The sequence below is a fragment of the Lacerta agilis genome, chromosome 6 (genome assembly GCF_009819535.1).
Source record: "Lacerta agilis isolate rLacAgi1 chromosome 6, rLacAgi1.pri, whole genome shotgun sequence".
Taxonomy (NCBI): domain Eukaryota; kingdom Metazoa; phylum Chordata; class Lepidosauria; order Squamata; family Lacertidae; genus Lacerta; species Lacerta agilis.
In genome coordinates this window covers 94,440,076-94,452,756 of record NC_046317.1, presented here as the reverse complement: position 1 = coordinate 94,452,756, position 12,681 = coordinate 94,440,076, and the positions used below count along the sequence as shown (strand labels likewise).

The 12,681-nt window shown below is 48.2% G+C and overlaps 1 protein-coding gene across 2 annotated transcripts; it reads left to right on the top strand.

The window, feature by feature from the left end:
* The first annotated feature begins 1,105 nt into the window (after positions 1 to 1,105).
* Positions 1,106 to 5,183, top strand: LOC117049190 (WAP four-disulfide core domain protein 18-like). 2 transcript variants are annotated; one of them, XM_033153906.1, is made up of 4 exons: positions 1,106 to 1,345; positions 2,234 to 2,368; positions 3,811 to 3,945; positions 5,101 to 5,183. In XM_033153906.1, the coding sequence occupies exons 1-4, from the start codon at positions 1,261 to 1,263 to the stop codon at positions 5,103 to 5,105; spliced, it is 360 nt and encodes a 119-aa protein (XP_033009797.1). In that variant the 5' UTR covers positions 1,106 to 1,260; the 3' UTR covers positions 5,106 to 5,183. The 2 variants fall into 2 exon arrangements, with proteins under 2 accessions (XP_033009797.1, XP_033009798.1); XM_033153907.1 differs by lacking the exon at positions 2,234 to 2,368 and having other exon boundaries at positions 1,111 to 1,345.
* The last annotated feature ends 7,498 nt before the right edge of the window (positions 5,184 to 12,681 follow it).

The window sequence follows — 12,681 nt, the reverse complement described above, 5'->3', positions numbered from 1 at the left end:
GCTAAGCAAGCAGCCTTTTTGTGCAATGAAGGAGAGGTGACTCCCAAATTGGGAGGGGTGGCTAATACCCCTGAGGACAGGATCACAATTCAAAATGACCTTAACAGATTAGAGAACTGGGCCAAAGCAAACAAGATGAATTTTAACAGGGATAAATGTAAAGTACTACACTTGGGCAAAAAAAATGAAAGGCACAAATACAGGATGTGTGACACCTGGCTTGAGAGCAGTACATGTGAAAAGGATCCAGTAGACCATAAACTTGACATGAGTCAACAGTGTGATGCAGCAGCTAAAAAAGCCAATGCAATTCTGGGCTGCATCAATAGGAGTATAGCATCTAGATCAAGGGAAGTAATAGTACCACTGTATTCCGCTCTGGTCAGACCTCACCTGGAATACTGTGTCCAGTTCTGGGCACCACAGTTCAAGAAGGATACTGACAAGCTGGAACGTGCCCAGAGGAGGGCAACCAAAATGGTCAAAGGCCTGGAAACGATCCCGTATGAGGAACGGCTTAGGGAGCTGGGTATGTTTAGCCTGGAGAAGAGAAGGTTAAGGGGTGATATGATAGCCATGTTCAAATACTGTATATAAAAGGATGTCATATAGAGGAGGGAGAAAGGTTGTTTTCTGCTGCTCCAGAGAAGCGGACACGGAGCAATGGATTCAAACTACAGGAAAGAAGATTCCACCTAAACATTAGGAAGAACTTCCTGACAGTGAGAGCTGTTCGGCAGTGGAATTTGCTGCCAAGGAGTGTGGTGGAGTCTCCTTCTTTGGAGGTCTTTAAGCGGAGGCTTGACAGCCATCTGTCAGGAATGCTTTGATGGTGTTTCCTGCTTGGCAGGGGGTTGGACTGGATGGCCCTTGTGGTCTCTTCCAACTCTATGATTCTATTCTATGATTCTATCCTTGCAGTTAGTTTATTACCTTAACATCGATTTTAGGAAAAACTCTTTATCCTTGCCGGAGGAGATGCTCACTTGCTCCTACTCTGAGAATTGCATTCTGCACATCTCGGGGCAAATTTGGGGAGGGTGTGTGTGTGTGTGGGGGGAGACAGTTCTCTTGCACAAGTGTAACTCTTTGTGTTATGCCATTCCAGTGATGAAAGCCAACTGTCACCTTTGTTGCTGAAGTTCCCTCTTGCCCAACCAAGGGCTGTGCTCACCTCTCTCTCTAACGGAGGGTTTAAATCTTGGCCCAGATCAGCCACAGCATCCAGACTCTTCTGCCAGTTGCACCAGGAACAGCATCATGAAAGCCAAGCTCTTACTCCTCTTCTTCCTCATGGGCCTCCTCACCATCTGTGTTGAGCTGCCATCTGCAGCTGGACAAAAAGGTAAGGGCAGAATCCCAGGCCAGCCAGGCTTCCTCCTCCTCTGGCGGTGTTGACCATCTGCACAGACTTCCTCGGAACCTGCTCCAACCTGTCTCCACCCTTCTTAGAGTCCACCACTTTCTGGGGAAGTCTGTTCCATTGTTGAATAACTCTTACCATCAGAAAGCTCTTCCTAATGTTGAGTGACAATCTCCTTTCTTGTCATTTGAATCTGGTGGAGCAGCAAACCAGCTTGCTTCAACTTCCATGCGACAGCCCTCCAGATATTTGACGATGGTCCACATGTCACCGCTCAATCTTCTCTTCTCCAGGCTAAGCATACCCAGCTCCCTCAACCGTTCCTCACAAGGCTTGGTTTCCAGCCCCTGGGTATGTTTAGCCCGGGGAAGAGAAGCCTGACAGTTGACATAATAGCCATCTTCAGATATCTGAAGGGCTGTCTCATAGAAGATGGAGCAAGCTTGTTTGCTCCTGCTCCAGAGGTGGGGACCTGAAGCAATTGATTCAAACGGAAAGAAAGGAGATTCCGACTCAATTTTAGGGAGAACTTTTTGATGGTAAGAGCTGTTTGCCAGTACATGCCTCAGGCTGGCCACTGAGGACTGTGTCGGTGTCTTTGTGATAGGTGGTTTTATCTTCTCATATGAGCTGGTTGAGTAGAAGGTGGAAGGGCTCAGAGCATTAGCCCTCCAGCAGATTCTGATACCCCATTAGGTCTTGGGATGGGGGGCTGAGTGGGGCTGCCCTGGATTCTCACATGGGCTTGTGCTTGTTCTGACCAGAGGTCTTTATTCCGGGGGATGAACTCTCAGCTCACGGGCTTCATTGCTTGTGGAAAAGAAAGCTCCCACAGCATTGTGGTGTGGGAGTCATCTTCCTCTGTTGCAGTGCGTCCTGGACGGTGTCCCCAGGTTAATGGTCCTGGCACATGTGCAATCACCTGCAGGAGCGATGAGTCTTGCGGCCCTGGGGAAAAGTGTTGTGGTACTGGCTGTGGATTTGCTTGCAAAAGAGTCATTGAAGGTGAGAGAAGCCAGCGGGTGCCAAGCCCATTGCTGAGACAGGGACCTCCAGGAGAGCAGTAGTGGGCATCTTGGAAGGGAGCAGTGACTCCTCTCATTGGCCATGGGCAATGGAAGGCGGGAGGTTTGTTTCTCACAAAATGATTGGTTGGTATGGCAGCGGTGCATTTGGCCTCCTGTCACAGGTTCTCCATGGACTAGAAAGTTCCTTTTCAAAGAAAGGTCAAGGAACCTTTTGGCCACGTGGGCCAGATCTTTCTCTCTCCATGATCCCAAGGGCCAACTGTGATGTGTGGCTGGAACAAACCACCTGCTCAATCATCCGACTGTCATAGTGACATCAGGCAGATTGGTGCCTCCTGTCAATCATGAAGCACGTCCATGGCAACCGGCTGGGAAAGATCTGCTTTCACCTGCCCTGCAGCTCCCTTTACAAATGACCTCAAGGGCAGGGCAGGTGGGCGCGACTTGGCCAAGATGGCCTCGCAGGAAAAATGGGGAGGCCAAGGTACCTGGAGGCCCCTCACTCCTGTTTTGAACGAGAGCCAGGGTTACATGAGAAAACAGGTCCCAGAGAGCATTGTTAGAATCTGGATAAAATCCAGCCCACCGGGGAAGAGAGCCACCGGAAGAAAATGCAGGCCAGGCTTGTATTTCTGTCCACAACCACTTGCGTTGAGGCCCCCAGCCCCACACCACTCCATCTTCTTTAGTTGCGGTTCCTGAATCACTCACTTTTGGATTAGATTACCTTAGGAGTCCCCCCCCCCAACTCTGCAATTATATTGTACCTTATTACACCAATAAATTATCCGTTGTCTACTCTCTTTACCACATTTGTTAGCTCAATCATACGTGCAGTATTCATTCCATACCTTTATATTTTCATCTTCCAAAGTCCAAATTCTCATTTCCACCCCATTGCTGATGGCCAAGGGGTTGTACCCCTGTTCACTTCACTTACCATCCTACCCCCACCCAGCCCCCACCCTCTTATCCAACTGCCCTCCCCTGATATTTCACCAAACCTTACACCTTGCACCGTGACACCTCACCATTGCCTGTCCCCTTACACCTCATTAACCCTTAGAGCTCACCAGACCACCCATACTTCCCTTAGGCCCCACTGCCCTATCCTTAGAAGCATTCCTCCAGGTCCTGCCTGCGCTGTTCTCCCAGCTGCATCTCTCTCCTCCACCCCACCCCCCATCTCGCTTGCCAGCACTCTCAGAAGTTATCACACTGTAGTTCACAGCATTACCTGTTGGCATTTGAGCAAAGTGCTGCGTGATGACAACCTTACCTTTTTATTCTATACAAAAATAAAGCGTTCTTTCATAGTGCTGTGTGGAGTTTCTATTTTCATTCCACTGTTTGCTACCTGTTGGAAATCGAAACCCCTGTAGAACATCCCAGTATGAGAGTCACATTTTTCTCTTACAGTGCGTCCTGGACGGTGTCCGCGGCCCACTGGATTTGGGACATGCGACGAACGCTGTCGCAGTGATGCCTCTTGTCCACGCGGGCAAAAGTGTTGCAGCAATGGCTGTGGCCACGCATGCACGAGAGCCATTTTTGGTAAGAGAAGCCAGCAGGTGCCAAGCCCATCACTCAGAGCAGGGCCCCCAGCAGAGCTGTGGCGGGAAGGGAGTTAGGCCAGGAGCTTGGCGTGTTGGAAGGGAGAGGCATAACAAATTTGTTATGGAGCACTATTGCCTACCTGATGCCAAAGGCACATAGTTATTTATTTATATTTCCAATCTCTTTGCGGAGCACTTGGAGATGCTTCACCAAGCCACCTCCCTTGGGTTCCGCAAGGGCTAGCGGCTTGTTGTTTTATTTAATTTTTAAAAAATGAAAGCTGGGGAGATGAGCTAATGGTAACAATGAGCATCAGGTGGCCTGGGAAGCACCGCTAATAAGAGTGCTGATAAAGCTCGTGTCTGTGTCCACAATCGCTTGGGTATGATCCGCCCCACAATACAACACAATTATTTTGTGTTGTTCGTTTCCATGGCTAGTTAGTAACCAACAGGCATCTGGGATGAGTGACCTGCATATTTAAACATTCCCAGAAGTAGTGATGGCCACCAACTTGGATGGCTTTGGAAGAGGTTTAGACAAATTCAAGTTGTCAAGGGCTACCAGTCACAAGGGCGAGGCTCTGTTTCCACTACTGGAGACAGCATGTCTCTAGATACCAGTTGCTGAAGACCCCAAGTGGAGAGAGGGCTGCTCTTGTGCTCAGGTCCTGCTCCTGGGCTCCCCATAGTGGGCATCTGGTTTGGCCACTGTGAGGAGAGGATGCTGGACTAGATGGGCCACTGGCCTGATCTGTGAGCTGCAGGGCTCCTCTTATGTTCATAGAATTATAGAATAGAATCCTAGAGTTGGAAGAGACTGCAAGGGCCATCCAGTCCAACCCCCTGCCAAGCAGGAAACACCATCAAAGCATTCCTGACAGATGGCTGTCAAGCCTCTGCTTCAAGACCTCCAAAGAAGGAGACTCCACCACACTCCTTGGCAGCCAATTCCACTGTCCAACAGCTCTTACAGTCAGGAAGTTCTTCCTAATGTTTAGGTGGAATCTTCTTTCTTGTGGGGCCTCCAGAGGCAGCCTATCCAGAAGTTCTTGGGGACATTTGACCGCTTTGAGAACAGCATGCTGGGCTAGATGGGTCACTGGTCTGATCCTGCTGCCAGGCTCTTCTGATGCTTTCTCCTCTGTCCTAGGGTAACTTGGACTCCAGAGTGGATGAGCCCCTCCGTGAGACTCCTCACCTTGAACAGGCACCACAGCTGACTTCTCTGGCTTCCTTGGGGTCAGAAAACTGTGCAGTGACATGAAACCTTGTATTGAATAGGCTCACCCAATAAAAAATGATAACCTTGGTCTCAGCCATCAAGTTACTGAGGAGTCAAAGGAGAGGTTACTGGTCTGCTGTGAATGTATAGCCTGGTGGTCTCTGGGGAAACTGGTTCAACCGGAAGGACTTACCTTTGGAGAAGCCATGCTGGTTCTGCTCCACCAAGCTTGTTCTTCTATATGCTTGTTCATTGTATCTTTAATAATGTTCCCCACCGGTTTTCCTAAAACAGATGATAAGGTAATCAACCCGTAATTTCCCAGATCCCCCCGGATCTTTGTTTTTTTTAAAAGTATGACATGTCCAATTAAGGTCCAGAGGCTTATCTTAGGGACAAATTAAGACTCTGGGCTAAGCTTGCTGCTTGGGTAACTGGTCAGCGAATCGTGAGCAGGCATGCGCCACCAGGGGCGGGCTCACCCTACCCCGGTATATAACAAAGGCCTGTGGCTTGCACTACAGCCATGTTTCGTTGACTCTCCCCCCTCCCCCTCCCTCGATATATGGCTGCCACATGTTGCTCTGCTAGACCCTGATATGGCATAATCGGTTGCTGTATTCGGGTCCAGGTTGGAATTTTCCCAGTTGGCAAATGGGCTCCTCTGGTTTTCGCCATCCTCACAGCAACTTTGGCGGTTGAAGCATTTCATAGCCTTTTCCTTTCCTGGCTTGAACTCAGGGGTAGGGGGTGTTTCTGCAAGAGAATCCTGCTGATCAGCTGGTTCCCCCTGATGCTACCAATGTACTCCCCCCCCCCACTTCCCAGAGCTGCTTTACGCTTAAAACAAAAACTGTCTCTGTGTTGGGGAACCTGCCATGATATGGGCAAGGGGGCAAGTTTCATGTCTGACCGGCATTCGATTTGTGAATTTTTCAGTTTGTGAAGGCAGGAGGAAGTTGGGAGTTGGGGCCAAGGTCTCTCACCTCCTACCCCCACCCCATCTCCCTTTTAACCATTTAATCTCCGCAAAAAAGCTCGCAAATGCCTCACAGCTATGTGTCGGATTAGTGTTTAAATTTGGTTGTCCCGGTTCCCCAGATCACGAACCCGGTTCCCCAGATTACGAGTCTACCGCTCTTAACCACTACACCACACTGGCTGCTTAATACGGCGCAGATGGAAAAATGTCACCTTAACTGTTGCTGTAACCTGCGCCTCCATGGAAAGAGAGGAGTCTAGGATTACACCCAAACTCTTAATGGAAGGCGCAGGGACTAATTGAGCCCCCTCAAGAGAAGGGAGTTGGTCTGCCCGCCCTATACCATCCCAACCCAGCCAGAGGACCTCTGTCTTCAAGGGATTTAATTTCAGTTGGCTCCCGCAAAGCCATCCAGCCACAGCTTCCAAGCATCTGGTCAGCGTGTCCGGGGCTGAGTTGGAGTGGCCGCCCACCAGCAGATAGAGCTGGGTGTCATCAGCATATTGGTGACAACCCAGCCCAAATCTCCGGACAATCTGGGTGAGGGGGCGCATAAAGATGTTGAAGAGCATTGTGGAGAGGATTGTGCCCTGCGGCATTCCACACACCAAGGAGTGATGCAAAGACATCTCCCTCCCTAGCGCCACCCTCTGTCCCCAACCGGAGAGGAAAGAGCGCAGCCATAGTTGGGCTGTGCCCTGAATCCCCGTGTTGGCAAGGCGGTGGTCCAAAAGATCATAATCGACCATGTCAAAGGCTGCTGACAGATCTAAAAGAATCAGCAGTCCTGACCCACCTCGATCCAGTTGTCTATGGAGATCATCCATTAGGGCAACCAAAGCCGTCTCGGTCTCAAAACCAGGACGGAAGTCGGACTGAAATGGATCTAGAGCATAGCTGTAAACCTTTCCCTTTTTTGCGGGAAATTCCCTTATTATAGCATTGGGAAACAGCAGGGAGGGTTGACAGCTATGATCTAGAGCCGATGTTTCCCCCAGAAACCTACCAAGCTGTTCAGCAACCGCTCTCTCAGTTACCCTACCCAGATATGGAACATTTGAAACTGGGCGGCAATTGGCTAGGTCTAAAGGATCTAATGAAGTTTTCTTTAAGAGTGGACACACCACTGCTTCCTTCAACTCCTCTGGGAATGTCCCCGTGTCAAGGGACAAATTGATGACTTCAACCAGAGGGGCCCGCACGATATCTGGGCACGCTCTAATCAGCGAAGACGGACACGGGTCGAGGAGGCAAGTGGTGGGACTACTGGCTCGGAGGAGTCTGTCCACATCAGAGGAGAGTATCCCATCAAAATGGTCCAACACTGGGCCTGAAGACAGTCAAGGGGCCTCCAGTTCCATTACTGTATCCAAATTGGGAGGGAGGTCATGGCGAAGCAACAGGACTTTCTCCACAAAAAAGCTCACAAATGCCTCACAGCTATGTGTGTTTAAATTTGGTTGTCCCCTTAGGGACGTTAAGGATCTGATTATTCTAAAGAGCTGTGCCAGGCGAGAGCTAGCGGATGCAACGGTAGCTGCGAAGTAAGATTTTTTAGCAGCTTTCAGTGCCATCTCATAGGCTTTCATAAGCATCCTATAAGATGTTCTTGAAGCTCTGTCGCGAGTCCGTCGCCATACTCTCTCTAGCCGTCTGAGGTCCCGCTTAATTTTTTGTAGCTCCTCAGTAAACCAAGGGACCTGGTTTCGGTGGGGTCGCAGAGGGTGTTTATATGTGATCGATGACCACCAAGAGTCGGTTGTTCCAGTTTTTGACAAGGTCATCTAATGAGTCACCAGGGGGAACAGGGTCCCACAAGGCCTGACGGAATCTATCAGGATCCATCAGCCTTCGCGGGCAAGCCCAAATAGGTTCGCGACCCAAGCAGGGGAGGAGCAGGAAGTCAATCTCGGCTTTCAGAGTGTAGTGATCAGACCATGGCACTTCCACAGAGGGGAGCATAATCACATCTATGCCAGCACCAAACATCAAGTCCAGCATGTGGCCTGCTTGATGAGTGGGGCCCAAAACAAACTGGGAGAGTCCTAGTGTTGTCATGGAAGTCACTAGGTCCAGAGCCTGTGAGGACGGAGCGGCATCGGCATGGACACTGAAGTCTCCCAAGACCAATAGGTTTGGGAACTCCAAGGCCCAGCCCGCCGCCACCTCCAACAGGTCTGACAGGGTGGCTGCTGGTGTGCTGGGTGGTCAGTACACCAGCCAGACAGCCAAGCTCTCCTTGGTCCCCAACACGAGACCAACACATTCAATGCCGGAGATCTCCGGTGCTGGCAGAGCCCTGAAAGGGCAACCCTCCCGGATTAACAATGCTACTCCTCCCCCCCGACCCACAGTCCACAATTGGTAGAGGACGGAAAAACCTGTGGGTGCTATCTCATGCAGGGAGACTACTTCAGCTTCCCGGACCCAGGACTCTGTCACGCAAGCCAGGTCAGCCCCCAGCGAGACAAAGAAGTCACACATGGTGGCGGTTTTATTGCCAATGGACCTGGCATTGCCAACACCAATGACGGAGGTGGATAATCCCTGCTCACCCTACCTCATCCTTCTGGATGGGGCGTAGATTGGAAGGGGTTCGACCATTATTCCATCTCTAAGGGTTAGAAGAGGAAATTTGTTCAGCTGCTCTCTTTCTCTCTGGTTCTATCTTTTAAAAAAAAACTGCCACGCAGGACCCAGTCAACATGAGAGAGGGACAGCACTGGGTGGGTTGCATTAGGTGTCCCACCACTATGGCCAAAATAAGAGGCACAATGTATGTGAAGAGGTTTGAATGTTCTATGTGCCACACCTCACCCTCAGCCAATCAGCACATGGCACACCCTGAGTTGTCACCCCTCCCTCATCCCCCCTCCCTACACTCATGCCTTAACTTAATATCTCACAAATACCAATGGCTTCAGGCAGCTGGAGAAGACAGAGGATGAGATGGTTGGACAGTCATCATCTGTTAGGGTGCCAACAGGTTGGGACGCTGAAGGGCAGCAGTTGGCTGCAGAGAAAGTCAAGGTCCAACAGACCGGGTCAGGAACCAGCCAAGGTCAGGAACAAGCCAGGAGTCAGGAAGCACAGGAATCAGGAACAGGACGAGCAAGAACAACCATGCACCATCACCACGAACAATGATTACATTTTGCATGCTGATTATGTTGATGGTATTGCTTTTCTGCCTATCGGGACATCGGGGGGAGAAGATGACTCCCCAGGCGTAACTCAAGAACGTTTCCAGCCTGTCTCCAAGAAGGCAGTTCCGAAGCAGTGTCTCCAACGTTTAACAACCCGTGCCTTGCCATGGACACCAAGCATGTTCTCATAAATCATGCAGAGTCCAAATAATGGGGAATGAGGCAGATATGTAGAGTAATACTAGCTACTTTTATTACTAACTAAGAAAGACAGAGTAAAAAACATGTCTTCTCTCTCTGAGAGAAGTCTGAAGAAGAAAGAACAACAACAAGACCAACAACAACAACAACAGGAAACAGTTACGGCAAAGCATCCATTCCTCCTGTTTCCAACAATCTGTGCTGGAATGTATAAACATAGTCTTGTGACTATGTGACTGCACAGTGAGAGGATATAGAAACCAACATCCTCCACCTTTCTATAAACATCATTGGGCAGTGTGTTAGTACAAACCCAGTCTCTGTACACAGGTACAGTGTTGTTCCCTGGGAACAACCTTGGACAACAAATAGCAGGAATCTCATTACCTGGCATGTAGGACATTGTTACGAGTCCATTCTGTACACATTCTCTTGCACTTTGTAATTTCAACTGCAAGTGCTTTGTGCTTTGCTTACAACTTTTAGAAGTTAGCAAAGCCAAACATGCTTTGTTATCCTGATAAACCTGTATCGGACACTTTACATGATGTCTTTACACAATTGCAACAACCATTCACAATCCATAAGTGAATATGACAGAGCTTCACAAGAACCTAGGCACACTGTTGTTTGCTTCTTGCACGACCAGTCAAACAGACTCTGGTTGTACATGTAGCAAACTCCAGAAGTGCTTTTGCTATCTGTGGTGTCGCTTCCAAAACTTGCATAAGCAAATATCTCAAGACCTCCAGACTTCTGACTAGTGAATCTCAGTCTGTAGTGCACAGTGTCTTTCAGATAGCGTGCTATGCATTTCAGTGCTTTCCAATCCTTAACAGTAGGATTGTTAGTGTGTCTGCTTAGCAAATTAGTGCTAGCTGCAATGCCAGGCCTTGAACATCTGGCAATGAAGTTAAGTTTGCCTAGGACACTTCTGTACAGTGTAGACAAATACAAATACAAAAACAAAACAAATAATTATTCTACAATCATCACATTTTCCCTCTAACATCTTGGGCGACTTCCCCCGACCTCTCCTGCAAACTGACTGAATTCTTGCAATAAATCCAGTGCTTTACTTGCACTGGTTTCCGGACCCTGAAGTGTCAGCACCAAATCATCCGCAAAGGCTTTTAACTTATACTGTTTCAACCCTACCACAATACCTTCACCAAGATCCCTTATGTCAAAGTGCTCCTTCAGTTGAGCTAGGGCGCTATTGTACATATTGGCATCCTTCCAAAAGAAAAGAATGCCATCAACTTAAAATAAGCAATATTTTCTTTTGCCGCTCCTCTATGACAAACACACATGGATCAGATTTGCCTTCCTGAAAACCTAGAGAAAACAAAGTTTCTGTGAGTTTTGAGTGCCAGCATTGGGCACTCTGCTTGAGACCATATAGACCATTTCTTAAGAGAACAAACAAATCCCTGTGGTACCTGTACTCCATCAGGTGGGAGCATGTAAAATGATTCACCCAAGGTTCCGTACAACAATGCTGTGTTTACATCATGATGGGAAACCCATAGTTTCTCCTCTGAGGTAAGTTTGAGCATAAGCCTAATGCTCTCATATCTCACCATGGGTGAGTAGGTCTCATGATAGTCTTCTCCTGGTACCTGTGAAAAACCTCTGGCAACCAATCTGGCTCTGTGTCATATTACTTTGCCATTTTGGTCTGTCTTCACCTTGAAGACCCATTCGCTAGATAGTCATGTAAACAACCTGTATGTAAAACCTGGTTAGTATTCACAACACAAGTTTCATCCTGCACAACAGCAACAGAATCATCAAAGGTCAACAAGAATAAACCATCCACATAATCAGCCTGCAAAACGTAATCATTGTTCTTGGTGATGGTGCATGTCCTCTTCCTGAAGGAAACATTAATGTCCTGTTCAGTCAGCTACGAGACGCTCAGTAGATTATCTGCAGAACCTGGAACAGAAATAACATTACGAATTAATGCATCCAATCTCTGAAGCACGACTGTTCCAATGGCTTCACTGGAGATCGTTTGACCTCATTGCTTGATGAATCATTCCCTTCTGTGGAGTAAAAGTGACAAACAAATGACGACCCTGACAGATGTGTTTGTGGCAACAGAATCTACAATGAAGAAAGATGGTGACTGTCCAACCATCTCGTCCTCTGTCTTCCCCTTCTCCTTGTGCCCTCCAACTGTCCCAACATCAGGGTCTTTTCCAGTGAGCACTCAGGGCTGATTTCCTTCAGAATGGAGATTTTTGATCTTCTTGCAGTCCATGGGACTCTCAAGAGTCTCCTCCAGCACCATAATTCAAAAGCATCAATTCTTCGGCGATCAGCCTTCTTTATGGTCCAGCTCTCACTTCCATACATCACTACAGGGAAAACCATAGCTTTAACTATACGGACCTTTATCGGCAAGGTGATGTCTCTGCTTTTTCAGATGCTGTCTAGGTTTGTCATCGCTTTTCTCCCAAGAAGCAGGCGTCTTTTTGCAGTGATCATGGATCCCAAGAAAGTAAAAATATCTCACTGCCTCCATTTCTTCCCCTTCTATTTGCCAGGAGGTGATAGGACCAGTGGCCATGATCTTAGGGTGTTTTTTGCTGTTGTTGAGTTTGAGACCATATTTTGCGCTCTCCTCTTTCACCCTCATTAAAAGTTTATTTAATTCCTCCTCACTTTCTGCCATCAAGGTTGGGTCATCAGCTTATCTGAGGCTGTTGATATTTCTTCCGGCAATCTTAATTCCAGTTTGGGATTCATCCAGTCCAGACTTTCGCATGCTGAATTCTGCACATAATTTAAATAAGCAGGGGAACAATATACAGCCTTGTCGTACTCCTTTTCCAATTTTGAACCAATCAATTATTCCATATCCAGTTCTAACTGTAGCTTGTGGTCCACCAAGACCCTGGGATCCTTTTCATGTGCACTGCTAGTAAGCCAGGTGTCCCGCATCCTATATCTGTGCACCTGGTTCTTCCTGCCTGTTGAAATTCATTTTGTTAGCTTGCACCCAGTTCTCCAATCTGTTAAGGTAATATTGAATTCTGATTCTGTCTTCTGTGGCATTAGCTACCCTTTTGAATTTGGTGTCATCTGCAAATTTGATGAGCATCTCCTCAGTTCCTTCGTCCCAGTCTTTTATAAAGACGTTAAACAACAAGGAGCCCAGGACAGAACCCT

What these genes read in the sequence shown, in the direction of transcription:
- LOC117049190 (XM_033153906.1), top strand. Translation starts at nt 1,261, where the DNA reads ATGAAAGCCAAGCTCTTACTCCTCTTCTTCCTCATGGGCCTCCTCACC. An exon ending in ATCTGCAGCTGGACAAAAAG is followed by an intron (nt 1,346 to 2,233) that starts GTAAGGGCAGAA and finishes CCTCTGTTGCAG; the next exon opens with TGCGTCCTGGACGGTGTCCC. An exon ending in TTGCAAAAGAGTCATTGAAG is followed by an intron (nt 2,369 to 3,810) that starts GTGAGAGAAGCC and finishes TTTCTCTTACAG; the next exon opens with TGCGTCCTGGACGGTGTCCG.